This window comes from Serinus canaria, chromosome 5, assembly GCF_022539315.1.
Source record: "Serinus canaria isolate serCan28SL12 chromosome 5, serCan2020, whole genome shotgun sequence".
In the NCBI taxonomy this organism is placed as follows: domain Eukaryota; kingdom Metazoa; phylum Chordata; class Aves; order Passeriformes; family Fringillidae; genus Serinus; species Serinus canaria.
Genome location: NC_066319.1, coordinates 17,707,525 through 17,735,512, shown reverse-complemented (window position 1 = coordinate 17,735,512; position 27,988 = coordinate 17,707,525). Strand labels below are relative to the sequence as shown.

General features: G+C 50.7%; 3 protein-coding genes across 11 annotated transcripts in view; 1 reads left to right on the top strand and 2 right to left on the bottom strand.

Moving 5' to 3' along the window:
* Positions 1–1,178: 1,178 nt before the first annotated feature.
* LOC103824090 (malignant fibrous histiocytoma-amplified sequence 1-like) lies at positions 1,179–13,236 on the top strand. 3 transcript variants are annotated; one of them, XM_030240336.2, is made up of 11 exons: positions 1,179–1,672; positions 2,638–3,517; positions 4,130–4,421; positions 4,840–5,026; positions 5,919–6,109; positions 6,210–6,697; positions 7,869–8,026; positions 8,506–8,665; positions 9,093–9,163; positions 9,264–9,370; positions 13,100–13,236. In XM_030240336.2, exons 1-11 carry the CDS (start codon positions 1,654–1,656, stop codon positions 13,109–13,111), a joined length of 2,565 nt encoding a protein of 854 aa, XP_030096196.2. In that variant the 5' UTR covers positions 1,179–1,653; the 3' UTR covers positions 13,112–13,236. The 3 variants fall into 3 exon arrangements, with proteins under 3 accessions (XP_030096196.2, XP_018779911.3, XP_030096195.2); XM_018924366.3 differs by lacking the exon at positions 13,100–13,236 and adding an exon at positions 9,586–9,728 and having other exon boundaries at positions 1,180–1,672; XM_030240335.2 differs by lacking the exon at positions 13,100–13,236 and having other exon boundaries at positions 1,181–1,672; positions 9,264–9,728.
* Positions 9,940–13,891, bottom strand: IRF7 (interferon regulatory factor 7). Of its 5 annotated transcripts, none has more exons than XM_050974655.1 (12): positions 13,785–13,889; positions 13,493–13,614; positions 13,243–13,405; positions 12,849–13,011; positions 12,685–12,767; positions 12,470–12,515; positions 12,259–12,363; positions 11,987–12,184; positions 11,747–11,872; positions 11,227–11,607; positions 10,948–11,066; positions 9,940–10,327 (listed from the first exon to the last, which is right to left on the bottom strand). In XM_050974655.1, the coding sequence occupies exons 2-12, from the start codon at positions 13,513–13,515 to the stop codon at positions 10,181–10,183; spliced, it is 1,554 nt and encodes a 517-aa protein (XP_050830612.1). In that variant the 5' UTR covers positions 13,516–13,614; positions 13,785–13,889; the 3' UTR covers positions 9,940–10,180. The 5 variants fall into 5 exon arrangements, with proteins under 5 accessions (XP_050830612.1, XP_009097541.2, XP_050830614.1 ...); XM_009099293.4 differs by having other exon boundaries at positions 11,747–11,878; positions 13,785–13,887; XM_050974657.1 differs by having other exon boundaries at positions 11,747–11,878; positions 12,849–13,042; positions 13,243–13,614; positions 13,785–13,890.
* A 2,851-nt stretch (positions 13,892–16,742) lies between these two features.
* SLC25A22 (solute carrier family 25 member 22) overlaps positions 16,743–27,988 on the bottom strand; it is a 50,595-nt gene continuing 39,349 nt past the window's right edge. For all 3 annotated transcript variants that reach the window (XM_030240437.2, XM_030240438.2, XM_009099281.4), the window contains 5 exons: positions 22,991–23,109; positions 21,256–21,427; positions 20,316–20,470; positions 19,428–19,503; positions 16,743–18,576 (listed from right to left, as the gene is read on the bottom strand). In XM_030240437.2, the coding sequence (XP_030096297.1) occupies positions 18,423–18,576; positions 19,428–19,503; positions 20,316–20,470; positions 21,256–21,427; positions 22,991–23,109 (676 nt within the window). In that variant the 3' untranslated portion in view covers positions 16,743–18,422. The remainder of the gene's footprint in view (positions 18,577–19,427; positions 19,504–20,315; positions 20,471–21,255; positions 21,428–22,990; positions 23,110–27,988) is intronic.

Sequence of the window (27,988 nt, the reverse complement as noted above, 5' to 3'; positions counted from 1 at the left end):
TATCAAGAATCAAAGGAGTCCAACACACTCTGACTTCATCTTGATGGCTTTAGCAGAACTCCTTGCCTGCAGGTACTGCAGAGCAGCAGGTCTTTTTAAGTGACCATCTGAAATACAGGACCTTAAAAGATACATCACCCTTGAACCTGACTTGAATCATTCCCCATCAAATCCTGCAAGGGAGGAGATGTTTCACAGAGAAATTTAAGAGAAAACTAGTAAGTTACAACTCAGAAACTGGCTTTCCCTTTACAGGAACTGGTTTGGAGAATTAATTTTTTTACTATTTAAACAAAACGAGCCTATTTACCAGTAGTGTATGGACTGGCACAATGCTTCACTCCCATCACTTACTGTGCTAGAAGAGTGTTTATGGATGAATCCTGAGCATTTTGGAGCTAGTCTTCATTGGTTCTGTATGCTCCTTCTATGGCCTGGAAGGACCGTAAGAAAGTGATAACTTTAGAGTTGCTTTGCAGATTTTTTGGAAAAGACACAGTACTAACTGCAGAAGAATAGCTGGCAGAGAAGTTAGAGTTTTCAAGCTAAACTTGGAGCTAGAATGCGTATGTGGAACATAGGTATGGGGTTGTAAATACAAACACAGCTGATGATTTCTTGACAAAATAAAAATTCAGAAACTTTGGCACTGTTGGCACAACAATGAGGAATGTGATCTAGTTGTACATACATTTAGGCTGGGAATTGGACACCTCTGAACGTCTCAGAGGAGCAGTTCTGCCATAACCTGTCTGTATACAGAATGAAAAAAAGGTAGGTGGTGTGAAAAATAAGCCTTGACCAAATAATAGCAGCAACTACACTGTTTACCAGGAATAGTGTCAGTCTGTTTCATTCCTCAGGCTTTAAATTGTTTACTGTTACCCTTGAACTGGCAGTAAAGATAACAGCCTGTTGCAGGATGGGTTAGGAGTGCCTGCACTGTAAGGCCTGTTAAATTTGTTACCTCTGCACCTGCTGTTGCCTGAGGAGTGCTGAGACTGAAAACTACACCTTCTGCATGAGCTTTCTACTGAAGTTACATGAACAAGAATACTGGTTCTTACATTCTGTCTGCCATTAAAATAAAATAATTGAATTGTAAGCTGCCTCCTGGGAGAGGCAATGAGAAGCATACCTAAAAATACCTCTTCTGGTGTGTTCTAGAAAACAGTTTTTCTAGTATACTGGGTATACTGCTTGGTTGGGGTTTTTTTCCACCTTTCTGGTTGGCCCTCTTGGATCAGATGCTGTTACCTGTTTAAGGGAAGAAATCTTGTTTATTCAGTACATGCAATAGTTTGATAGCAGTATAACCTCTCTTTAGTGTCCTGTCATTCCTGTGGAAGAGTGGTGATGCCAAAAGCTTGTTCAGCACAGGCAGGGAGGGATGCTGCAGCAGGAATTTACTTAGGACCTACTCTGCCACCATGGCTGTCCCATAGGTGACCTCCAGTACTGCTTTTGGGACATAACCCGCCCTGCCATCTGGCCAGAAATGTTCAGGTTCTTGAGAGCTGCTTTGAGGTTGGATGGAGAAAGAGAGGGTGGGGTTCTCTGGCTGAGCTCGGGGAGGCGGGAGCAACACCAGAGGAGGAAGCGAAAGGGGAGGCGAGCGCCTGGAGGATCCAGCTGGGGCCACGCTGCAGGGTCATGGCTCAGCCCAGAGCCTGTGAGTAGCTGCCCTGGCTCTTCACTGCTCTGGCTCAGTGGTGGTGGGAGTTCTTTGGCTTGTCCCTGAGGGAGAGACTGGGCATTTGGGAGAGGGTTAAGGCTTGCTTTCCTGCTGGGCTTGGAGCATATCTGACGTTTCAGTGGTGATGCTGAGAAATAATGAGTCAGTCCTGAGCAGGGTGCATTGCATAAGGGGATGCCATGCTTGGCGTTGTGGGAGGAAGTGAAAAAGGGAGAGGAAAGCAAATCTAACCATGTTTTGCTCTGGTATCGTGTGATCCCCATCCCATTGACGCTCTCCTCACCTGCAAATTTTTCTTCCCTAAACACCCTCTGTTTGGGGGCATTCTCAGCCATCACTGAGTTCTGTGTTCCCTGTCTGTTGGGGAGCCCCAGCGTCCCTGTGTTATTTCCCCAGTGTCCCAGGGCTGGGAGCATCCCTGCAGGGAATCACATCATCTGGAGGGGGGGAGGATGTGATAGAGGAAGTATCTGAACTCGCTGGCCCTGGCCTCAGTGCATCCCCATAGCTGTGGTCAAGAGCTGCGAGTGGGCTGGGCGAGTTATTTGGGGAGCAGCTGTCCTGATGTCAGCTCTGCCCCCGCAGCCCACTGCTGGGATTAGAAAACACAGTTTTGGGGTGGATGCATCTGAGCTGGAGTTCTTGCAGGGCTCAAAGTGTGAGAGCAAATCTGTTAACTTAACACTTGGGCTGCAGGTCAACAACTGGTGGGAACTGTTCCTGCATCTTCAGTCCCAGCCAAGATCCTCAGCTTCAGTTCCTCTCTTGAGAGGACACAGGAGCTGTTTGTAATTGTGGTTGCACTGTTCAACCAGCTCCTCTGCTTTTCCTTGCTGGCCAAAATTATCCCAAAGTTGTGCAAAAAAAGAAAAAAAGAAAAAATGGTCAGCAATTCCAAAGGTCAGTCTCTTTTAACCACCTTCCCTGTCCCACGTGTTCAGGTCAGGAGCAGGAGGATACATTGCATGAAGTCAATCTCTCTACCCAGAGGCTGCGTGTGCTCCCTCCCTCAGTCCTGAGCAATTCCACGCTGGAGAGCCTTGACCTTGACCGGAACAAGCTCAGGAGCATCACTGGCATTTCTAAGCTTTGCAACCTCAAGAAGCTGATACTGTCCAAGAACGAGTTTGTGAACTTTCCCAATGAAATCCAGAGCTTGGTCTGTTTGGAGAGGCTTGAGCTGAATCAGAACCAAATCCGGATCATCCCAGAGGGGGTTTTCTCCCATCTCCCCAGGCTGAAGCACCTGCGGCTGAACAACAACCGTCTCTGTGCCCTCCCCAGGGACCTGGCAGCTTGTGGGGGCAGCCTCCAGTACCTCAACATCTCCAACAACCTGTTCCGGACCTTCCCGCAGCCTGTCCTGCAGCTGGCACACTTACAGGAGCTCCATGTGCAGAATAACGCCCTTCGCCAGCTCCCCAGGGAGCTCTTCCAGGGCCAGTCCCTGAAAATGTTTAAGGCCAGTGGGAACCCTCTCCGGGAGCCGCCCAGTGAAGTGTGTGCTGGTGGCATTCGGCAGATCCGGAATTACTTCAACCACCTTCAACATGGTTTGGCGCAGGAGGACAAGAGGGTCAAAACCATGTTCCTGGGGGCCTCGCTGGCAGGGAAATCCACCATCTGCAGAAGCCTGAAGCAAGGGCAATCCAAACTAGTGCCCAAAGAAGACCGAACAGTTGGGATAGAGATCAGTGAGTTCCAGATCGAGGACTTCACATTTCTCTTCTGGGACTTTGCTGGCCAGCTGGAATACTACATGACTCACCATGTGTTCATCACCCCACAGGCACTCATCATCCTAGTCATCAATCTTCACATGTAAGTGCTGAGCTGGTTTGGATTCCAGGTAGAGTGGGGAAACTAAAAAGGAGCTGGGGAAACTGCACTGCACAAATTCACACCATTTCCATTGGACCTTGAGGCCTGGTCTTCTCACCATTGGCATAGCTGGCTCTCTCTCTCCCCATTTTTGCAGATCAACCTTTTAATCCACGAGCTCTGTCATCGCCTTGCCAAAGGCCTCTGTTTGGAAGGGCTGAAATAAGCATCAACTCCTTATGTGAAAGCTGAACCCCATCTAAGTGGACTTGCCTTCTGCAAGAAGCAAATCCCTGTGATCCCTCCTGTATTCTGTGGTGTTCCCTGAACACCACAGGGAGGGAGTATCAGGCTTGGGTTTGGTGCTACAGAGGGATGATCTTGTCCACAGCAGGGTTTGACTGCCATAACCCATAGCTTAAGGATGGGAAACTGAAGGATGAGCTTGGGTAGAGCCCTGTGGGCTGTATCTCAGATTCTGAGATCTGAGCTCTTGTCCAGTGAGCTCCTGGGACAGCACAGAGTGTGTGGTCAGGCCTGTACTGGTGGAAGTTGGCTGGAGATCCAGAGGGTGAGATGCGAATTTGGGATTTTCTTTTTCTCCCTCCCCAGGTACCAAACTAATGATAAAACTTTCAAGGAGCTCGTTGGTTTCTGGATCAATAACCTGTCCATGCGAGTCCCAAACTCAGTGGTGCTTCCTGTGGGAACCCATGTGGACTGCTGCCAGGAGCAGGAGGCAGCAGAGAAGACACATGACATCATGGCCAGGATCACAGCCATGCTGGCAGAGAGAAAAAGCAACCTTGCTCACTTCATCGACAACCTGGAGGGCAGTGAGGAGCCCAAGTTTTACGTGGACCAGTGGGAGAGGCTGAAGGAGATGGAGAGCTGCACATTAACTGTAGGGCTGAAATTATCCTGGGTTCTGGCTGGCTGAGGTCACCGTGCTGTCTCTGGCAGCCCAGTGTGCTACTGGCTAAGGTGACCTGGTGCAAATGCATCAGGCCACTGCTGCAGCCCCTCCCCAGGCTGGGGTGGATGTGGTAACCCCTGGCTGTGACCTGCAGGGTCCTTGTCCCTAGTGATGGGCATCTCCTCCTGTGGCTTGTAGCAAGTGCCTGAGGAGGAGTGTGAGGGGTGACCAGGTGATTTTCAGGAACTGCTGTAGAACAGAAGTGTGAAGGAAGTGCCTCTGAAGCTGAGCCAGTGGCTTCTCTCACCCTGGGTGACCTCATGGGCATTAAGTCCTTCCTTTACCTCACAGGCTAAAAAACTCCTCTGGATGTGATTTTGTCAGGTATGTGCTTCCTCTTTTCCAGATCTTAAACTTAGTTGCTGTCAACTGCACGGATCACCGTGACATCAGAGAGCTCGAGGCCACTATTTTGAAGCATGTGAAGAATGAGGAGCTCTTCCCTGAGGTTGTCCGAGTGCTGCCGCCCATCTACAGGCAGGTGGAAGCTGCCATCGTGGATATTGCAGAGAGCGAGGAGACAGCAGAGCATGGTGAGTGCTCTGTCACCTCTGCCACACCTTTCTGGGAGGAGCTTCTGTCCTCTGCCTGGGACAAACTCGTCTCCAGTGCCTTCCTGCACTCTCTGGCCCTGTTTGTGTGGCAGTGGGGTCACTGCTGAAGACCTTGCAGTGTTCGTACGCTGAGCACGCCTGAGCAGGCCAGATCTGGTTTCTTGCTTTCCAGTGATGTTTTTTCGTTCTCCCCTTTTCCCTGTAAAAGCAATTAAAAACATCTTGCAGGAAGGACCTCCACAACTTTAATGCAACTATATGGTTTTCAAATTTACATCCTGCTAACCTTATTTAATGGCCCCTACCCTTCCCTAGACCATTTTTCCATGTGTCCTGTGACTTAGCAGAACCAGCAGGCAGCTCCAGCCCCTTGCTTATATACTTAAAGCCAGTATGAATTCCACCAACTCCCAGTGACATCTCTGGCTCCTCTGGCGACTGTAAGATTAGAGAATGAGGAGCAAATGCTTTTCTTTTGTGGACATAAGTCAGATTTTGTTGCCTGTCTCTCTACATTGCTGAATGGCACTCTGAGGTTTAACTGGCAATCTGAGGTTTTCTGGCAGGAAACAAACCTGCTTCTTCAAACAATAATAAAAAAAATACCACCCAGTATTAGCTTTGTTTTTCAGAAAGTCCTGGCAGGCTGTTCCCGTTGCTGAGGCAAGGCAAAGTTGTGGGAGCTTCAGGGTGGCAGTTGGATAGCTGAGGAGAGGCAGAACATTTTTGGTCACAGTCACTGAGCACACTGATCCCATCTACATCCCCAGGGATGGCATCGGTGATGTGGGTGTTTGTTGGCTCTCTGAAGCATCTGCCTTGGAATGCTGTGTCTGATAGATGCATGCTGAGCTCCTGCCTCTCCCTCTAGGCATGATGGACCTCCAGTACCTACTCAGCAAACTCTCCCAGCGCAAGAACTTGGCCAGCCTGAGCAGAGAGCTCCTCCAGGACATCTTGCGGTACCTCCACCGCGTCGGGCTCGTCGTGTGGTATGAGGAAATCAAGCACTTGGAAAGCACCGTCTTCCTCCAGCCTGCATTTTTAATAACGATGTTCAAGGTGAGTGTGGGGATCAGGACTATCTCTGTAGAGCCCAAGTCCTGCAGCTTTGCTGGGCTTCTCTTACTGCCACCTCATCTCTCCTTCTCTTCCCATGCAGCTCCTGGTGCGGCACCACCTAGTCCAGCAGCTCGAGAGCATCTCTGTGGAGACGCTGATCGGGGAGCACGCCACCATCCGAGACAGGGCCAACTGGGTGTGGACCTTCAAGTCCAAGGCAATGCTCTGCCACCAGGCTGTGAGGGCCTTGGTAAAGCACCAGCTCTGTTCAGAAGGCATGTGGGATGTCTTTGAGGAAATCATGGGACACAGGCCTCACAGAGGGAGAGGGAAGCTCTTCAGCCTTCTGCAGCACTTTGAGCTCTGCCTGGAGGTGAAGAACACCGAAGCACTCAACCCACAGGCCAGGGAGTTTGTGCCTGGGAAGCCGTGGGAGACAACACGGAGCCAAGGCAAGTCCTGGTACTTGTTCCCAACCTATCTGAACCAGACAGAGGAAGTGTCTGAGGTCTGGGGAGGAGATCACCCCGAGGACCTCCACGTCCGTGCCTACTTCTCACCCGAAATACCTGAGGGCTTCTTCCAGAGGTAAGCACTGGTTTCTGGCCATCAGTGAGGTTGTGGGATTGAGTTTGCTCGGTGCACTGCCAGGATGACTTTCAGCAAGCCCTTGGCTCTTGAGACTGTGTCTGCTGAGGCCTGAGGCTGGGAGGCAAGATAGCAGGGGGGCTTCTCAGCTGTGCCACACACGTTTAGGGCCCTGGGTGACCCCCTTGAGATGTTCACTGCCTGGATCTGAGCAAAGGCCACACTCCTTCTGGTTCCCCTTTCATCTGGGGTGGTGTTTGGCTAATTTGTGTCCATCCAGGCAGGAAGAGGTCTCACAGTTCCACCCAAGAATGTTTTTGTTTCTATGGGTGTTGGAACTGTACCAGTTTTTGGAACTTCTCCTGGTTTTCTGGACTTGTGTCTAGAGTTTTATCTGATAGTGTTGTGGTTAAACCCCAACTGGCAACCAAACACCACAGAGCCACTCGCTCACTCTCCCCAGCTGGACTGGGGAGAGAATCAGAAAAGTGAGAAAACTCATGGGTTGAGATAAAGACAGTTTAATAGTTGAAATAAATTATAATAATAACAGTAATAGCGATAATAATATTGTAATGAAAAGGAAATCAGCAAAGACAGAAATTAAACCCAAGAAGAACAGATGGTGCAAGTAAAAAACAAGTGCTCAGCACTAACTAACCCATGCCCAGCCTGTTCCCAAGCAATGGTCCCCCAGCCAGCTCTTCCCCAGGTTTATATGCTGAGTGTGATGCCACTGCATATGGGATAACCCTTTGGACATTTGGGGCCAGCTGTCCTGGCTAGCTTCTTTTACACTCCCAGCTCCCTCACTGGCAGGGCAGCCTGAGGACCTGAAAAATCCTTGACTTGAGGTAAGCCCTGCTCAGCAGCAACTAAAACATCAGTGTGTTATCCACATCATTCTCATCCTAAATCCAAAGCATGGCACTGTAGTGGCTATTAGGAAGAAAATTAACTCCATCCCAGACAAAACCAGGACAAGATGGCCAACTCTGGAAGGATGTCTTGGTTTAAGAGGCTATTCCTGCTGCTTGAGCTTTCAGTAGGAGAAGGTCCTCATTTGGTGTCTGTTCTTACTGAAACCTGGTTCATATTTTCAAGTCCATTTTCCAGCATTAGGGATAAGCTAGGAGAAAAGTGATGAAAGCCATGAGCATTTTCCTTGCAGGTTCCTGGTGAAAGCTTGCTCCTTCTATTCCACACACTGGGTGGCCAAGGTGACCTGCCTGCTTGTATGCAATGGCAAACCTCTGCTGATCAAAGAGAATAACCAGAGGGCCTACAGCTACCTGGAGCTCCGCAGCAGAAAGCCATCAGAAAGGACAGGTAAGATCCCTGACCCATATTTCATGACTCTCAACCCCTGCTCCTTCTACCTCCAACCCTATGGGAAGTGCCCCAAAAGGCCTCTGCCACATGCCCTAGTCTGGCCTGGGTCCACCAGCAGTCCACTTAAAAGGTTTCCCCTTTCTCCATGGAATTCTGTTCAGGACTCCTCTAGAGGTATCACATGAAAGTGGAAAGCCAAGTTTTCATTCTTATCATGGAGCAAATGGTTCATCCTTCCCCAGAAGGCCCCAGCAGAGTACAGTCTAAGGCTGGATCTTCAAGTGATAAGCAAAAGGGTCACCCAAGTTGGGGAGCTCTTCCAACGTATCATTAAATTCCTTATGGAAGTTTGGTTAACTGGGGATGGAGCCAGTCTGACAGCTGAGGCTGTGGGTTGTGTGGGTCACAACAGAACCTCCTGGGCTGCTGTGGCTGGATGCTGTAAGAAAGTGAGACATTCTCCTTTTGCCTGGAAGGGTTCCAGTTTGCCTGGGACTTCCTCGTGGCAGTTGTGCTCATCATCCAGAAGCTCGCTGAGGAGTGGCCGGGGCTGCACATGTGTGTGAAGAGTCCCTGCCGGACAGACGGCTGTCCCGCAGAGCTCCTCTGGCCAGACATGGATGGCACAGGTGCCACGTACGTACACACTGTGCCCTCCCAGCAAGGGTGGCACCCACTGGTCACTACTGCAATGCTGGTGAGGCTGGTCAGCTTCTAAAAGCCACAGGAAATCAGTCATGAAACTCACCAGGCACCACAGTGCCCTTCTCGTAGCAGCTCATGTCCCATGTGGTGTTAACACTTACTGGGGTGGGAAATTGGTGCATGGAGGGAAGGGTGAAGAAGCTAACTCTGGGGCTCAGGCACATAATGCTCACTCTGGACATGTGCCCACATGTCCCTGTTTCATGAGAAGCTGAAGGTGCTCAGGCTGTCCCACCAAGAGCTGCACCTCAGGTCAGGGTGGGAAGAACAAACCCATTCCATTGCCTTGGCATCATATTCCATGGGAAGTGCTGAGAGCAGCTCCTGCTCTTTCTTTCCTGGGCTTTTTCCTCCACAGGACAAAGGAAGATGTTAAAACCTGCGGGACGTGCGGGCACCGTTTTGGTGCAGAGCTGCTCCTGCCCAAAGGTGAGCCCAGTGTCCCGAGTCTGTGCTACATCTGTGCTCAGGGGAAAGAGGGCTGAGGGTTTCATGGGGCTGAGGGGCTAAGGGTGTCCCATTCCCACAGTACCCAGGCCACTGGAGGAGCCCCCGGCACAGCCCTCTGCTCACTATTACATGACAAGCTACGGGACCACCACCTTTGGGCCCAGCAGCATCCAGGTCACTCAGCAGGTAAGGACACTGCTACCTCCCCCTGCCCAGGGACCAACAGTGATGGTCAGGCTCCTGAAATGAGGGGGTGCAGTTGCCTGCAGCCTGGGAAGGGCACACCCCATCTTCAGGCAGCCCTCTGGTTTCCACACTCCTCCCTGAGCTACCACCCCCTCTGCCCCTCTGAGCTGGTGGTCTGGGTGTCTTGTGTTGTACTTACTCCCTTATTTTTCCAGAACATCTCCAGTGAGTAACTCTGGGCAGTGCTCAACGAAGAATTACTTTTGTTTAGCCCAAGCCAAGCTTGTCCTCAACACGTTCTGCTTGCAAGTCATGTTTGCAGCCTTAATGCATGGAAATAAATGCATTGATAAATGCATCCCTTCACACTGGGAAGTCACCTCATCCACTCAAATTTAAGGGGAAGAAGGTGCTGAAAAAGCTCTCTGATACCAGCCCACCCCTGCCACCAGGGACTTGGCTTGCCAGGGACAAGGCTGGGTACAGACCCCCCATGGTTTTGGGGGTAGAATGGGGTGGTGAAGATTTCAGACTGACAGCAGAGGTAGATATCCAGGCAAAAAGAGAACTATGTTTCTATATATATATATTTTTTTTTTTTAACTTGGAAAAATTAAGAAAATAAATCTGTAAATTACCGCACTCCACAAGAACACACACTAGAAGCTGACAGAGAGGAATAGCAATGTGCGAGCTCCAGGATGGGTCATTGAAGTTGTCTTGGGGTTGGGGGGTGCTGGTTTGCAGAGCCTGGGATGCCCAGTGGTCCTGCTGCCTGCGCCAGGGCCATGGGGAGCAGGGCAGGAACGCTCAGCCCAGCTGCATGTTGTACTGCTCAATGAGCTCCATGAGGTCGAAGGAGTTGGAGAGCTGGAGGCTAATGGTGTGGCTGTCCAGGGAGGAGGCTCCCTCCTGCAGCACCTGCTCGTAGTAGTACTCACAGAACTTGGGCACCAGCTGCAGCAGCAAAACATTGGGGTTAGGGGCAGCTGCCTGATAAAGCTGTGAAAACCTGCATGGCCCTGTCCTCCTGGAGTGCAGGGAGGAGAAATCTGGGGCACCCTTTGTCTCCCCCAACCCCTGAGGGTCCCGGTCTCAGGGCAGCTGCCTTCCACACCATCCTGCCCAGACCTCAAGTGCCCTCTGGACCATTCTCCACCCATGTTTTCCCTGGCCCCCAAGGGTCCCCTCCCTGGTCATGCAGCCCCCCCCATGCCACCAAGGGTCCCTCTCCCCTCACTCAATTCCCCAACCTCTCTCAGCCCCCAAGGTACCCCCTCCTTGGGTATCCAGATGTCTAAGGGCCTCCCTCCTTGTGCACCCAAGCACTCACCTCCCCTGGCCCCTGAGGCTCCCCCTGCCCAGTCCCTGAGCAAACTCCATCACCTCTCTATCACCTAGGAGTCCCCATCCCTGAGCACCCAGAATCCCATCTGCCTCAGTTCCCAAGGGTCCTCTTCAGGTACCCAGACCCTCCATCTCCCACCCAACTCCACCTCGAGGGTCCCCCTGGCTTCCATGAGTCTCTCCCCTTCCCTGGGCAGCAGTGGGACAGTGGTGGGTTTTGGCTACTGCACCTTGACCAGGATGAGCTTGGACTCCTTAGGCTTGGCCCTGGAGAAGGCCTGCCCAAAGCAGAGGTAGATGGTGAAGTCAGGGGATCGCCGCCTTTGGCCGTTGCGGAAGTCCCTCAGATCTGTGAGGCAAAGCAGGGCTCAGTTTTGGGGTGAGCCTGGGGGCACAGAGGGGCTGGGAGGGTTTGGATGCTTGTAACATCCTGGGACTGGCTCTCATGAGAATCAAACCAAGCTAGGCAGGAAACAACACACAGGGAACTACCTGACACCCCTACCCACCTATGCAAAACTCATTGAAGTCAAAGATGGGCGTTTCCTGATCCCGGCAGAGCAGGTTGGGTGGGGGCTCCTCGACCCCCTCGAGCTGCTGGGACAAGGCCCAGAACACCTTGCACTTCTCCCGGCGGGTGGCAAAGACCTTGTAGGCGCGTTGCTCCAGCTGCAGCCCCGCGAGGCCCAGCAGCTTCTCGGTGATGCGCCGCTGCTTGCCGTCAGCCAGGCTGGCAGGGCTGGGGAAGTGCACCACGTGCCAGGGGCACGGTGCCCCCGGCAGGCTGGGGTGCTGGTACGTCAGCAGGCAGCGGCTGTCCCCCACCACCTCCCGGTGGAACTCCTTCCCCCGGTAGTAGATGGTGACATCCAGGATGGAGACGATGCCATCTGCACCAGGAAGCGATCAGCAGCCACATCCTCCAAATGAAACGTTCCCCCTCCCCAAAGCACCCCCCCCAAGCATATTTACCAACTGTTAATTATTGTTAATAACAATTTATAGCTATTAATAATTGATAACCCTCACCTGTGCTATCCAGCAGCAGCCGAGGCTGCGGCACAGGGCTGATGGCGGGCACGAACGGCGTCGCCTCCGCCGCGTACTGCATGGGGACCGTGCCCTCTGTCAGGTGGCACGGTGGTAGCATGGCCCCTGCAGCTGGAGATGAGCAGCACTGTATCACCATTCCAGGTGCCACCCTGGCCTGTTCCCACCCCATTATGGCATTCCCACAGCCAGAGCCAGATCCTGTCCCATTGCACCCACCTGTGTCCTCTGGCGGCATGAGGCCCATTGGTTGGTAGGTGTCCAAGGTGGGCTGCTCCACCATGGGCACCCATTGTGGAAATGTCATGGGAGGGAAGCAGCTGTTTTGACTGGTCTCTGCATAAGGCTGGAGCACAGTGTCCTGGTGAGGCTGGAGCACGATGTCCTGGTGGGGAGTGTCCCTGGCAGGGAAACCACCTGTGGGAAGGTGCTTGGGATCACTCATGCAGGCAGTCACCAACTCTGTACCCTGCGAGCAGAGCTGGTCTCACCTGCGGGCACACAGGATGGGGCCAGCGAGCCAAGGTCATGGGGAGAGATGTCACAGTGCTGCAGCAGCTCCTCCAGAATCGAGAGCTCTGTGGGGTCAGTGCTTCCTAAAGGGGAGCACAGTGGGTAGGATATCTCACAGCCACAAAATCACTCCCAGCTGAGCCTAGTGGGTGTCCTCCCCCAAAAAAAGATTGTGGGTCTAGTGCTTACCTGGGACAGTGATGGCTGAGGCCATGTCTAGGGGGTGGAGCTCCAGCTGGAAAGGGAAGGAGAATGGGCTCTTACTGCTGTGGTTGCCAGGCACCCAGCCTCCCCCAGCCCACATTTTGGCCAGGTGCTGGGCTGCAGCTTGGGAGCAATGCTTGTGGAGTGGCAGCAGTGACCCCCCCCCCCGCCCCCCCGGCCTCCTGTGCCCACCCAGCTACCTGCAGCTGCTGTTGTGCTGCCTCCTGGTCCCCCACAGGGTTGGGGATGCCGGAATCTCCCTCCTTGCTGTCCTGGAGGGTGGCTGAAAGGAGAGCACCAGGAATGGGAGGCCCTGAGATTGCCCACCCCATCCAACAGAGCCCCTCCATGGGGCGAGGCTCACCTGAGACAATGGAGAAGACCTTGTGGGGGTCATCAACACGCTTGGAATGGTCCTGTTCCAGCTTGAATAAGTGGGTGCTGCTCAGGGCACAGCGGAAGTTGGTCTTCCACTTGGCCGGGTTCTCGGAGCCTTCCTCATACCGCCCACTGACCTTTGCCCAGGCCTGGGGGTGCAGGGGGGGGAACATGGGGTCCCTGACTCCGTGAAAATGGAAGTTTCAAGGGATGACTGGTCTTCCCTCACCTCCCCAGCTCCCACCTTGAAGACCTCAACTTGCTGCTGGTCACCATCCTAGCCCACGCACCTTGAAGACCCTGAGGCTGCTGTTGGCGACCCCCACCCCGCCCACCTTGAGGATCTCCACGTCGCTGCTGGCGACACTCATGCCACCCACCTCGAAGACCTCCAGGTCACTGCTGGTGATGTCCTTCCTGGCGTTGTGCTTCCAGGGGACGCGGAAGACGGTGTGGTCAGAGTCGATCCAGCGCAGCCCCCGGTAGCTCCCGTTGTTGATGGCGTTCAGCAGCCACTGTCCGAACCGCAGCTTCTGGGCTTCCCTGCGGGCCGGGACCGTCACCGGGGGGAACCGGGGCCACCCGGAGACGGCGACCGGGGCTGGGCCGGGGGTGCTGGGCGCCGCTTACCCCTCCTTCTCCGGCGCTGCCATGGTGCGGGTCCGCAAAGCCGCCGTGCCGTGCCGTGCCGTGACTTCTGCGCGGGGTACGGCCGCCTCCTTCCCGATCCTTTATCCGCCCCTCCCGTTTTCCTGGAAATCACGTGTCCTTTCCGAAAGTGAAACTGCTGCCGTTCCCGCGGCGGGGCAGTGTCGCCGCTGCCGGGACTGCCCGCGCGATGCTCCGGCCCCGGCCACGCCGCCGCGCAGCCCCGCCCCCGCCCCTGCCCGGAGTATCAGTAATTAAAATTAATAAAGCGGACCTAGAGCCGAGCGTGGGAATCCCGGAGCGCAGGGGTCTGCCGCACCCGCTCCAGCCGGGGCTTCCCGGAGCTGGAAACCCCCGGGCCACGTCCAGATGTTTATTCTAATCCTTCTCCTGGTTGCCTTGGCTTGAACGCTAAGGCCGTGCTGCCAAAAATGACAAAGGCCAAAGTGCGGCGAGTAGCGCTCGGCACCGGGGCAGAGGCGAAGCAGCCCATGCCCCCGACGGGAAGGGGGTCAAGGGCAGCAACAGCGACCGCCCGGCTCTTCCCTGAGCCCTTTGAGCTCCGTGGGGAGCAGCAAAAATAACCCAAACTCCTTGAGAGGTTTTTTGAGTTCCTTACCCAAGGACCAGGAAGGGATGGAGGGGTCAGTGGGGCTGAAGCATGGCACTGCAGCCTTTTTCCCAATGTGCAGCTTGTTTGTGAGGAAATTTCTTCTTTCCAGGATCTCCCTATTGTCTACTAGGCACTCTACATATTTTTTCAGAACACTGCCAGTTGTTTCCCAGGAAATTCCCCACTTCCTTCCTAAAAAATCCCCCGTTGCTCTCCAGGAAACTTCCCAGTTGCTTTGAAGGCTATTTCCTCCTTCTTTCCTGGGAAATGTCTTTGTTGCTTTCTAGAGTCCTCCATCCCTGTCTACGATTTTTCCCTCTGCTTAGAGGATGGATCTCCATTGCTTTCCTGGGAAACTTCCCCATGACTGTTACTCCCTGGTGGGAGGAAAGCTCATGTGTTTACAAACAATTTGCTGGGTGAAGGTTGGGTGTTAATGCCATTGAAATGGGTCCCAGTGTCTCTACTGACTTTGGGCAGCAAGTTTGTTGCAGAGCCCAGGCAGTTCTGCTCCTGAAACACACAAGCATCTGCACAGCCTGAGTTTCTGAACTTTAGGGTGAAATGGTGGGTTCAAGGTGGGAAATGTGGGAGGCGGTTCTGGAAGGCTGAACCTTCCTGGTGCCTCAGCCAATGGGGAAAGGGAGAGGGCAACATGTACCGGGAGTTCAGGATAAAGGGAGGTGTCCTCTGTGAAACCTCAAGAGGAAATGGTACAGGTGTCTGCCCTGGTGAACTTTCCATTTTATGTAAATAAAGTTGAAGAACTCCTCTGCCTCCTTTTCGGACACAAACCTCTGGCGTTTGTGGATTTTCCTCACACTGGGAAGCAAGAAATTATTTCCCAAAAAGTATCAGTCATCCTCTCCCAGCAATTCCCCTTTTGCTGTCCACCAATTCCTCCTTTGCATTTTGGGAATATTCCCCTCTCGGAAATGCCACTGTTACTTAAACAATGTCACTTCTGCTTTTCAGGAATTTCCCAGGTATTTGAGGGAATTTCCTCCTTGCCTTCATGGAATTTCCCTCCTTTTATTTCTAGGCTATCCCCCCCTATAGCCTTGTAGGAAATTCCCCCATTGCTTTCTAGAAATTCCCTGAATATTTCCCCCTTTGTTTTCAAGGACTTGCCCCTAGTTCTCACATGGAAATTCCTACATTGTCTTACAGAAATTGTCTTGTCCCCTTTGTTATCCAGGATATTCATCTTGCTAGGATGGTTTCCTTTTGTGCTCCAGGAATTCTCCTCTTGGTTGGCAGGATTTTTCCTTTTATTTTGCAGGAATTTTCTGCCAGGATTTTAGGAAATTTCATCCTTCTGTTCTAGGAAATTCCACAAGCCAGAACTGGCTCAAGAACCTGAACCCAGGACAGGGGCATTCAGCAGATCCAGCAAAATGTATTTAAGGGCAGTGAACACCATGAAACCCGAAGAGGAGCCAGGAGAGCCAGGTCGGGCTGAGAGCAAGGGACAAGGCTGACATGGACAAGGTAGGGCTGGAAAGGGCCTGGGGTGGGTGGAAAGACCCTCTGCCAGAGGAACAAGTGGGAAGAACAAAGAGTGGTGCTGGCTGCTGTCTCCTGCCCCAGGGACAAGCAGCACCTGCAGGGAGGGGAGCAGAGGCGTGTTTATTTACTTTCATTCCTCAATGCTGCAATCAATGTAGAGTGGTTTCAGTTAATAGGTGATTAATTCAATTGATGAGAATTCTCCTTTTTTTTTTTTTTTTTTTTTTTTTTTTCCCAAGCAGGACCTTGCCTGCCTGGAGAGCTGGGTACCTGTCCTGCACAGCCACAGCTGTTATCCTCTGCCACCTCCCTAGGTCCTGTTGGCTCAGGGACATGTCCAGGAAGCTAAAAATCAGCCTCATTTAGGTCACCAGCTCCTGCACAGTGGAAGAAGAGCTGGAGATTCCAGGAGAAAGAGTCAGTTTTACAAAGAAATTTTTAAAAACATCCAGAAGGACAAGGAGAGCTTTCCCTGAGTCTCAGCCCTTCACTGCACCAAATCTTCCTCCAAAGTTAACCCCACCATACAAACCTGCACCCCACGCACATTCCTGCAGCCACAAGTTACCCATTTTCCAGGGACAACCCTTGCAGGAAGAAGGGCAAGCTGAAACCCCACAAGTTTTATCAGCAGGGTCTCTTTTGGGGACTCTCCCTGTAAATCAAAAAGCAGCAAGGAATGGGGCACCTTCAAGAAAAAAATAAAATAAACCTTTATCTTTTAATCCACCCAAGGGAAATCCAGAGGAAGAGCAGTATCACAGCACTACACACAGCACAGACATCTATCATTGCCTTTGCACAGATTCCTTCCCAGATACATGGAGAAGTCAATAAGAAAAAAGAAAAGGAAAATTATTCACATATGCGAAGTGACAAGTAACAAATCAGCCACAGAACAACTTTTTCGAAGAGAAAAAGGATGCATCAAGGAAGAAGGCCCTCAATGTACAGGTTTCACAAAAACCTAACCAAAGAACGATGAAACAGAGGTGGTTTTCTTTTAAACATTAAAAACAAGGATATGTTTTAAATTAATTTAAATACACATTCAAAACACAAACACCAAGCAGGCGCCTGGAGAATAAAGCAAAAAGAAGGAATAAAAAGTGAATTCAACCAGTTTAATTTCAACACCAAAGTTGGGTGGATCACACCAAATGGAATAAATAACGGAGAAGATCACACTGGGTTGGGTAGATCTCACACTTAAGATCATTTAAACTAGAATTAATTACACAGCCCAAGAGAGTACTGAATGAGGATTTCTCTGACAAGTGATATTAGCTGGGGCAGTGTCCCTTTGACAGAGCAGGCTGTAGGTGTGGATTTGCCCCCTGCCACCCACCACTGATCCCCACCCAGGGAGCAAACAGGATGTTCTTGTGATGCACAGGACTCACCCCCCCCAGTGATGGACACACAAACAGCTCCCTGCTCAGAGAATGTGAACCCTCTACTTCTTCCACACCCACTGGCTTCAGTCACACCCAAGGCAAACATCAGAGCACAACTAGACCTTGTGTTCTCACCTGGCAGGGTGAGCCCACAGGTGCAGCATTTCTATTCTCCACAAGGTTTGGCAGTGCCAGAACTGGAGCCAGCACCTCCTTCCACACACCTGGGGTCAGGCTGGGAAAAAATCAGATCAGCTGATCTACACCTGCAGCCACAGCTTTATCACTCTAGGGGTGAGCAGGCTGAAGGAATGTAAGTGGCTTCTTTTTGTTTGGTTTTTCCTCCCCTGAACCCTGAATAAAAAAAAAAACAAAAACCAAAACCCAAACAAAAAAAAAAAACAAAAAAACCCTAAAAACAGAAACAAACAACCAAAAAAACCCCCAAAATAGAATTAAAGAAAATCCCCACAAAACAAAACAAAAACACCCCCCCCCCCAAAAAAAATCCAAATAAAACAAAAACAAACTAAAAACCCCCACCCAGAAACAAAAATAACTTGATCCCAAGTTCCTCTCCCTTCTGTGCCTGTAGCCAAGCAGGGAAGCACCTTTAGACATTCATGTGATCCCACAGACATGTTCCCTACAGAGCAGACACCTTATTTCTGCACCTCACCTGGATGTGCCTGTGACACCTAGCTAGGAGGGACATCCCTTTGCTTTAAAATGAAAATAATTACAAAATCAATAGGAACAGTCAGAATTCATTTAAGTCCAACTAGTTTTTAAAAAGGGAGAAGGGAGGAATGAAGGTTTCCAGGCCAAGGAACTTGCCAGAGCCAGCATACCCCCCACCCCTGCCTCCAGCAGCAATGAGAAAACCCCCTTTGTGCAGCATTCACTCTTGTCCCGAGATCAGCAGAACCAATGAGGTGCTAAGGGGACACAGCTGCCCCTCCAGCTCCTCCTCAGATGGTTGGCAGCTCCAGCTAGAAAGGGAAACGGAGGTGGATGAGGATTGAAGTTATTTCTTTCCCATCTCTCCTCCTCCCCAAGACTGAGAGGAGACTTCTGGGTCTGCCAGCCCAGTCTGTGCTTACCAGTGTCCTTAAGAATGACAATTTAAAACCAAAAAGTGGGAAATTAAAAAGAGAGAGAAAGAGGGGAATAATTAAGTATTGTCCGTGGAGGGAGCGGGAGGGGCAGGTTCCAGACGGCAGCAGAGAAGGGACTCTCTCCCTCTCCGGTCTGCCCATCTGGGCACCAGGTCCCTTCGCGGCCCTGCCGAAGCCTTTGTGCTGTTGCTGTGACATCGATCGACACGGATGGCGAACACGGGGATGGATCCGGCACTGCAGAGGGCGGGAGGGCACACGCAGCCCCTGCAGGGCTAGGCCTGGCGCTTGGGGAGCAGGTCCAGCAGGAATTCCGCGATGCCCACGAAGTAGACGACTTGTGCAATGCCGAAGAGAGGAGCAATGACCAAGGCTCGGCAGTAGGCCCCTTTGAAGAAGGCCGTGGGCCCTTCCCTCTGCCAGATCTTCCTGGGGAGAAATGGCACAGACAGATAAGTGGCCATCCCACCCCTCCACCGTGCCAGGAGAGCCCCTGGTCGTGCCCTGCCTCCCTCCAGAGACTAAACCTGGGCAAGAGCTGCTGCCTGGCACAGCCCCCACAGCAGATCACCCATCACTGCCCAAGTGCTCTGCAAGTGGCCATGCAGACACTTGCTCCATCCCTGCATCTGGCTAGATGCAGGAGTGGCTGCCCGTGTCCAGAAGTACAACTAAGACAACCCCATGCTTGCAATCAAGAGGTCCCCCAACTCAAAAGATCCACCCTCAACATGGGACAGAGCCAGATGGCAACAGATTCTGGCTACCACTGGAACAGAAAAGCATAAAAGTCCCTTTGTGTTTTGAAGCAGCCAGACCATAGTTTAGCAAAAGATCAGAGGATAATGCAGCTGGGGACAGCCCACTCTAGCAGTACTCCGGCAGACACTGTGCAGAGCAGTCCCAGGAGGGATATGAGACTCAATACTGCAGGATTTTCCAAAAGTGGGGCCTTGGGAGAGACTACAATATTGCCTCCCTTTGCAGAAATAAAATCTCAGTGTTATGACTACTGAGGTTTGGACAGAAGTATTTAAATATAAATGCTGTATTTTTCTTGCTTAATATGGGAAGAAGTTCTCTTTTATATAGATATACATCTGCTCATATATCTATATGTATCTCCAGATAGACAGATAGATTGATAAAAGCACAGAGACAGAGGGAACATGAAGCACAGCTTCTGGTTGGGTCTAGAAGCTGCACTGCCTGCCTGGCAGCAGGCAGCAGCAGCAGCTGCCAAACACCTGATGTGGTGCCTCTGTCATGAGGAGTCTTACTTGGTGCAGTCCAGGATCCCCGAGTAGGTGTCCTCATTGACTCCTCTCTGCAAGGACTGCAGCCGTGTTTTGATCACTGGGAGGGAGAGAGAGGGGAGACACGGCTGAGCATGGGCATAGCAGGCAGGAGCCACCCTGAGAGTAATGTCTTTGAAATGGCCAAAACAAAATTACCTAGAATACAGACCATTTTCATACATTTATCAGGGAAAACAAACCCATTCTTTTATAAATGGATAAAAGAAACTCAAAATCACCCAAAACCCAACCCCTCCCTCCCTCCCTCCCTCCCGTGATCAAGGTTTCAAAAGCTGACTTGAGCTTTAAACCTTCCAAATTCAGCTATCTCTCTGCAAAGTGGGAACTTATTTTCAACTGCTCATCTCCTTCAGGAAGAGGCATCTAAACCACACAATTATGCTCCTACATTTCTTCACACCTTGGAGCATGTGCAGTGTTGGGGAGGGAGCAGTTACTTTCTGGTGTTTTTCACAGGAGAGAAACCAAGGTAGATGCTGTGGAGCAGGAGAAAAGGCTACAGATCTGAGGCTTCCCCTGTTTGTCGCAGACAATTTTTAAGTCCACTTGGTCTGCATATTATTGCTCCACATTGAAATGTGCCTTTCCTGCCAAGAATATCTGCAATGAATGACACTCTCCTCCTGACATACCTAGTAAGTACTGCAAACCTCTGTGTAAGCTGTGGCCAAAGTTGTAACTCAGCTGAACTCACACCATCAGAGCTGGAGGCAGCAGAGCTGTCCCTTTCTGTGTGCTCATGCTGCAAAAAGGCTGGCACAGTCACCCTCCTCCTCAGCTGGCCCAGCCTGGGCCTCTGAGTCCTGTCACTTGGCACCAGGCCACCAGCACAGGCTGCTCAGGACTCACCATCACAAGGATTGACAGCCACTGCAGCCGTACTGCCAGCCACACATCCAGAGAGGAAGGACACGTAGAATGGAGCCTTGACATTGGGGTCTTTCTGGCCCAGCTTGTTTAGGTTTGCAAACAGCGGGAAGTAAACAATGGAGAATGGGACATCCCTGCAGTGGGGCAGGAAAAAAAGAAAAAGAACAAGGATGAGTGAAGTCAGCATGGGACACCAACAAACTGAGCAAAGAAGGGCTGCAAGCATCACACTGGCAGCACAGCCATGAGTGCAATGCAGATATCCTGGCTCTGTGACTGCAGTGCAGACTGGAGCTGAAATTCAGTGGGGCAAAAGTGACTGCATGTGGGAGGCATGCAGCCCTGCAGGATCAGTGGGCTCCCCCTTTTCTTTGACATTTAAACCAAAGACACCGGCACATTCAGAGGTCAATTGTTTTGACCACTTTTGTTAATTACGAGAGGTTCCTTTCTGCTCTCCATCGCCCTGGGTGCTGCTTTAGCTCTACCTTTGTTAAAGCTAGAGCAGAGTGACACTGTGAAAGCCCAGGAAAAGTGTCAGAGCAGGCACCGGTCCTTGCATCCAACATGCTCTGCAGCCAGCTCCCATTCCACACCCTGGGAGCTCAGGCTGATGGTTTAACTTTGCCAGCTCACAAGGACTTATGTACAGTGTGAAAATACAGACCATGGAGCAGCCAAAAACCTTTCACAGAAAGCAGCAGAATTAAATCTTCCAGGAACAAAAAGATACCCTCCCTCACTTCTCTGACCTTTCCCTTCTTTAGTGTACAAAACCTGTGCACAGAAAACGGACTAAACCAAGCCCACACCCGCTGAAGCCAACACCGCCTTTGCAGGCTCATCCCTGGGATGGGTGGTGCCCCAGGCCCAAGACGGGGGACACCAGTGCCCTGTGCTCAAGCCCACGCCATCCTACCTTAGCAGCGTGGCTCCCAGGCCCTTGTAGAGTCCGGCGATGCCTTTGCTCCGCAGCAGCTCCCTGGTTATCTGGGTCGCTGTGGGGCGCCTTTCCACAGCCGGCTCGGCCGCCGCCGCCGCGGGGGAGGAGGAGAGCTGGGCCTGCGCCGCCATGAGCTTCTTCTGTGCCTCTGGGGGCAGAGCGCCAGCACCGGTCTGCCCGTGCCTCACAGCGGCCTCCTGCCGCCCGGAGCCACAGGGGCAACACAACACGCGGACAAAGGCAGGGCAGGTGCCCTGCAAGCTTTTCCCCCAGTCTACCCATCTCCCTCAGGCCGTCCCAGTCTGTGACAGTGCTGTCACATCACAAGGCTGCGCTCTCGCACCGGCTGCTTTGCCCCGGCCTGTCCCACACCGTCCCCGCAGTGCAGAGAACAGGAGCTGCTGTGAGCAGGCAGGGGACAGTCCCTGCTTCCAGCTGTGTCCCTCAGCTGCCAGCATAACAAACAAGATGGTCATAAACGAGACAGCTTCCCAAGTTCAGTTCTTTGCCTCCCTCCCCTGAAAGCAATCATTAACCTGGGGAGTTTCTCAGTCACATTTATAAACACATCCTGGTTCCTCCCACTTTTCCAACTGATGCACTTCGGGCCTTTGGCCAGAAGATGGAGAGCACTTCACTCTGTAACCTGCCACACAGAGAACAGGCTGTTCACAGCATCGGAAACCTCTCCTGAACCCTCAAACCACGGCTTAAATCCTTCCAACATTTTAAAATAATACGCACAAAGAGGATAAGGTCTGCAGTAAAACCAGTGAAGAGAGAAAAGAAAAAGTAAATCCGTGATTATTCAGGAATGCCACATCAAATGAGACCTTAAAGGACAAATTGGCCCATTTTCCAGGAAGGGCCATAACCATGGTATCTAACAGTGTCATGCAGGGCTCCTGGGAAGTGAGGCCGTAGCCCAGACTGACCTCTGGAAGAGACTAAGGAAGGAGCAAGCAGCTCTTTCCTCCGGAGTCTCCATGCCAGACTCTGGTCTCTGCTCTCACCAGAAACACTCCTCAGTGTTTCAGCCAAAAGGCTCACACTCCCTCCTGCCTCTGCCTGCCAGCTCACGCCCACAGTCCCAAGAGCCTGATCCCAAATGTCGTTCAAATCCAGTGCACTGGGAGAATTTTATTTACTGTTTCAACCAAGACAACTGCTGTTTTTGTCAGAGAGGAAAAAAGAGTACAAGGGGAGACAAGTCATCTGAAAATAACACATCCCTTTGGGAAGCTGTTAGGAAGGTGCTACAGGGAAGCAGGGAAGAGAGAAAAAACAGATATCAGAAAACATGGAGATGGAGGAAGCAGCACAGGAAAGGCACTGGAGGATGCTAATCCCTTCTTGGGTGCACAGGATCTACCAGCTTTGAATCACCCACAAGATGACCACCCAGTCATCTCTCCTGTCTCTCCATCCACCAACAGCATTTGCTGTTTCACTTGCCAAGCCTATTGCTTTGAGCAAAAAACCCAGCACCTTTTGTAAGGGCCTCTGCAAAGCCAGCTGAGCAAAGTGTGGGGGGAAGGAAGCTGGGAAGAGGAGGAGAAACTTCTGCTGCATCTGTGGTATCTCTGACGTGGGAGAGCAGGGGGAGGGAAAAGGGTTTTCTCCACTCATCCTCTCAGCTCCACCTTGAAAGCCCAGTCCCAGCTCCTTCCCCTCTCCCTGCTGAGGGCACTGGGAAGAAAAGTCCACGTACCAATGCGTCCCGCGTCCTGCAGCTGGATTTTGAGCATCTCCATGGGAGTGGTGACAATCACCTGGCAGGTACCTGCACCACAGCCTGCCAGCATCTCCCTCAGCAGTGTCAGCTTTTTCCTGCCCAAAGAAAAGAGAGTCCATCAGAGGAGGTGGTCTGGAATAACACTTGGGCAGCTGGGTACAAGGCTCGGGGCACATCTCTGACCCTGGGTGTTACAGGAAAGGCAGCCAAGGGGACAGCAGAACCTTCTAGGCCTCACGGTTCAGCACAACCCTGCCAGCACCACCTGACCTGGAGAACAGACTCATTTTGTCCCCAGAAATAGAACATTCAGAAAAGCCACAAGCCCCATCAGAACAGCCCCAGACAGAAGCAAACAGCCCCCTCCACCCACAGTCAGAGCAGTGCAGCTTCTTCCAGCCTGATGGTGCCCCTGGTCAGGGCACAGCTTTCAGAAAGGGTATCACTTCAGAGGGCAGCAGAGGACCCGAGCATTAACGGGGATAAGCAGCTTTCCTCCTGCCAGCCTAGTCCTGTAAAAATTGTCAACAAACACAGACCACAGGACAAGGAACAAGGAGGGAAGATATTCAACTTGCCGCTTTGGAGTTCTCCGAGAAAAGCAAAGTAAATAAACAGTGAATATGAATCAGGGAGGCAATTCCTCTGTGGTTAGGAGCTGTTTCATGTTACCAGGTTTTCCAAACCTGAACAAATAGCCTTTGCACAAAACTGGTCCTCCCTGAGAGACAAGGGTTGGGATCGACCTCCAGCAATGAAGATTTGTGTATTCTCTTAACTACAGAGCAAGGACTATCAGCAACACATTCTCACACAGCAAAATGCAGCATTTCATTGTTCCCTCCATTCCAAAGCTATGAAAGAGCCCAGCTAAGGCTAAAAAGAGAAATTCAGGATGCAAAACCTCTCAAAATTTTCAGAAAGTTATGGGGTTTTGCCTTGTAAAAAAACCTCAAGTCTTGGCACCAGAAAACACGGACTTGATTAAAAAGTACACCTGACCTGCACTTTTCTAAAAGGGTTTTAAAAAGAAGTGTGTATAAATCACACAGCCAGTGAGGAACAGCCTCCTCTTTTTTCTTTTTTAAGTGCAAGTGCCACTTTTACCTCCCCTGGCCCTGCTGTGCAACAATACCTCATCTTAACCTGCTCAAGGCACATCCCCACACTGTGGCAGAAGCAGTCCCACAGTGATATTCCCCATTCCCTTGCACAGCCCAGGCACACTCCCCTGCCAGGGGTTTCAAAAGCACACACACTGCACAGCTGTGGGGTAGTGGGCCAGCAAAGCAGTTTCATTGCCAACCCTACAGGGAAGTGAGGGCAGATGCACAGTAATCCTGCTGGCCCACCACGTAAGCTGGGCTGATTTCTCCACCTCTCATCTTCTCCAGGGAGGATATGAGAGCAGGGGATTAAAGGCACAGAGCCACAACAGAGATTACCAGTGACTAAATATAGAGCTCTCCCATAAGGCTGAAAGAAGGAATATTTCAGTCTCCCCTTTCCAAATTTCCCCACAGATGAGGAGCTGTAAAGAACAATCCCTCTCACAGAGTTACCCACATGGGAGCTGAAGTGTGCACAGCAGGCTTTCCTGGAGGTGTGGGGGAACTAGGGTATGCAAATCCAGAGGTTCCCACTGCCACTGCCACTTGGAGGTGGCCAACTTGTGCCTTTTGGGTGGCCTGAAGCATAGCACCAGTCTCTGAGTGGCTCGATACAGTCAGCAGCAAGGCTGCACAATCCCCAGCCTGGCTGTGGGAGGAAGCAAACCACCCAAAGGAGCTGGCTGCCAGAATCTCTCTTTGGCACAGCAGAGCATCTCCCACTTTAGCAAGAGCCCTGGAGCATCCCTAGAGTACATATCTTCTGGCTTTCATCCAGGGTGACTGCTTTGATAACCAGTTCAAAAGATCAGGAAGATGTGGCCTACATATTCATCTTGGACCATTATCCCAGCCAACTGAAGTCAGCCATGACTTGACTGAACTCCATGAAGCTATGCCAGTATGGCCCAAGGAAGGATTTACACATGTGGGTGTGTTTAGAGATGTCAAACAGGTACATGAAAAGCATCTAGAACAAGGGCTTTCAGCTTTTGGTTTGCACATCCTGGGAACTGGGGAGAGTCCAAGAAAAAAAGTAGTTTAAGATAAGCAAATCTTTTGACAAGAGGTTTAAAAGCTGCCATACAGGGGTCAAACTGCCTTTGCAAAACCTCACCAGTCTGCACATAAAAGGAAAGTTTGAAAACTGTTCATCTCTCGACAACAAAAGAGTTTAAATATTTAAGGCAGCACTGGCCTTATCCTCAGTGGTTTAAAAACCAGCACATCTCAACTAACTTCAAAAGCTGCAACACCAGCAAAGATCTAGTCCTACAAATGCAGAAACCATCTTTTATCACAGCAAGAGAATGTTAAATATAACATATACACAATAGGCTCAAATTCTGCACTGGCAGAAATCAGTTCTACATTTTTTACTGACACACTATTAATTTGTGACAAGTCAAAAATGTCAAATAGGAAGGGGAGGAGATGCATGCTTGATTTAAATTAGAGTTTCAAACTAGAGCTGAAAAATAAAGTCAAAAACAGGAACTAGAGGTTTATGGAAGGCTTTTGGGGAGCAATCAGCTCAAAGTTAGGATCTCTGACAGCATTGATATATTGACGTCACATGGGAGCAATGTAGGATTTTTTCAAGTTTCTCAGAATCTTGACCATGTGGGAATTCACAGTAAATTCCTTCATTCCCTGCCCTGGTCTGGGCAGAGACCAGAACCAGCCACTCTGGAATCAGGATGACAGCATTTCCAGAGAGGAAATCTCTGAGCTAAAGAAACATCCATCCAAAGCAATCCATTTCTATTTCTATCCAAAAGGCTACTGTCCCCATCTTGGACATCACCTTCCTCACTCATAAAATAACCTCTGCCTCTGTCTGTCAGCCCAAGAGGTTGCAGAAAGCTCCCCAGGAGTTTCAAAGCAGACAGAGCCAGTTCCTTTCAAACAATTTAAATAGTGGATCTTTGATATGGATTAGAAGACCAGCACACAGGAGTTGTCCTTCAAAGGAAGAGCACCCTCTCTGCCACAGTCACAAGGGGATGTGCACACAAACTGCCAGTCACTCCCTTTAATCCAACCCCTAATTTTCCAAGGGGGAACAAGCTACTGCAACTGCACTTCAAAAAAGCTGGAGCTATGACGCTGGAAATGTAAAAGCAATACAGTTCCCACTACAAGCTCCCTCTCACTTCTAGTGCCAGCTCAAAAATGCCTCAGACAAGCCAAATAAAGTACTGATGTGGAACAGATACATCTCAAAGTAACATTGCCAGATTAAATGTTAATCTGGAAGTCATTATTCCAGGATTGTGCAGGAGTTCTGTGTTGCATGTTTGGACTAAGTCAAGATCAGGCTGACTCTGTACCTGCATCAGGTTTGCCTTGGCAGGAAAGTCCAAGTGTTTTGTTCCAATGTGAACATTTGTGGAAGTGAACAATGGACAGGGTAACACGACTGAGCATGTTGAACAGACACAACCCATGTTTCATCTCAAGACATGTGCCTGGAATGATGACAAGGACAATGCTCCTCCCATGGGTGCATTCTGTGATTAAACAGCACATCTCTATCTCCCTCCAGATTAACAGTTGAAAGTGCATTTACTTTTTGGCTGACCTTTGATGTCAACAGCTTCAACCCACTGCAACTGCCTGGCATCTGTGTGCTGAATAAAAGAGCTCTACCCAGACAGCTGTTCCTGAATTGGCACAGTGACATTATCAGCCCCTGTCTCCTTCTCAAGGGGAAGGGAGAGATTTCCCCACTTCCAAGTCTCAGTGAGTTAGATGAGAGCTACCTACATTAAAGAAGTGTCTGAGCATCCAGTGGATAACTGCAGGAGAGGCTGCCTGGGCACACAAGTGCCAAAGAAAGACCAAGCACAGTTTTGTGCAGGGTGATACAACAGCTCAGCACCAGGACTAGCAGCAGCACTCCTTCTTCCCAAATTGAGAGCCTCACTTTAGCCTGACTAAGAGTGTTCTGCAGCTCAAGGATCATCCAAGCCATGCAACTGATACTTAAACTCATGCCACAGAAGAGATGGTCCAAGTATTTTAGGAGAGCCTGAAAGAAGAGCAGATAAAGGAAAGAGCCCTGGGGAGATATATCAGCTGGGAAGGCAATGGACAACAAGCTCCAGTCTCCACAACTGCATAAGACTGAAGGAAAAATACCTTTCTTATCCCAGGATTACCAGTTGGCTATTTCTCTTCCCTGTGCAAAGATACAAGACAAGAGGAAGCAGAATAGAAGAAAATTTGCTAGCGTCAGCAGAGGCAGAATTAAGTCAGTCATGCTGGTCTTCCTAGGAATCCGAGCTGCTAAGACAGCAGATTGCCAGCCTTTGCTTCAGAACAGCAAACAAAATAAAGGTCAAGATTAAAGAGGACAGGATAAGTAAGGGAATAACACCTTGGAGAAGAGCAGCAGGAAACTCATCCAGGGACATTGGAAAGTTTGTATGAGCAACACATTGCTTATGTAAGAAGGCATGAGACACTTTTTACTGCAGCCAAAGCACAAAATTTAACCAAGAACCTGAAAAATGAACAAAACCTGGCAAACACATGCCCAACAAAACAGCTGTCTGGCACTACACACTTTGAAGATAAACATGAAACCTTGTAGGACACTTTAAACGAACTGGTTTTATGAAGTGTTTAACACTCAGATTCAAATAGGATATAAGAAGCAGGGAATATTTAAGTCAATCAAAGAGGCCTCACACACTGAGCACCCAATAATCAATGATGTACTTTAAATGCTGGTGTACTATCAATCTAAATTGCCTTCTAAGCTTCATAGCCAAGTGCTTCATAGTCAAGCATTTCACTTAGCCCTGGTGACTCCTCCCATCCTCTGCTCTGGACAATGAAGCCACTCCTATTTTAAAGC

Bases quoted from the DNA above. Each gene is read 5' to 3' on its own strand.
- IRF7 (XM_009099293.4), bottom strand. From the start codon at position 13,515: ATGGCAGCGCCGGAGAAGGAGGG. The intron at 11,608-11,746 runs GTGAGGGTTATC...TTCCTGGTGCAG, and splicing joins GCTGCTGCTGGATAGCACAG to ATGGCATCGTCTCCATCCTG. The intron at 11,067-11,226 runs GTGGGTAGGGGT...TTTGCCTCACAG, and splicing joins CTTCAATGAGTTTTGCATAG to ATCTGAGGGACTTCCGCAAC.
- LOC103824090 (XM_030240335.2), top strand. The intron at 8,666-9,092 runs GTACGTACACAC...TTTCCTCCACAG, and splicing joins ATGGATGGCACAGGTGCCAC to GACAAAGGAAGATGTTAAAA. The intron at 9,164-9,263 runs GTGAGCCCAGTG...CCATTCCCACAG, and splicing joins AGAGCTGCTCCTGCCCAAAG to TACCCAGGCCACTGGAGGAG.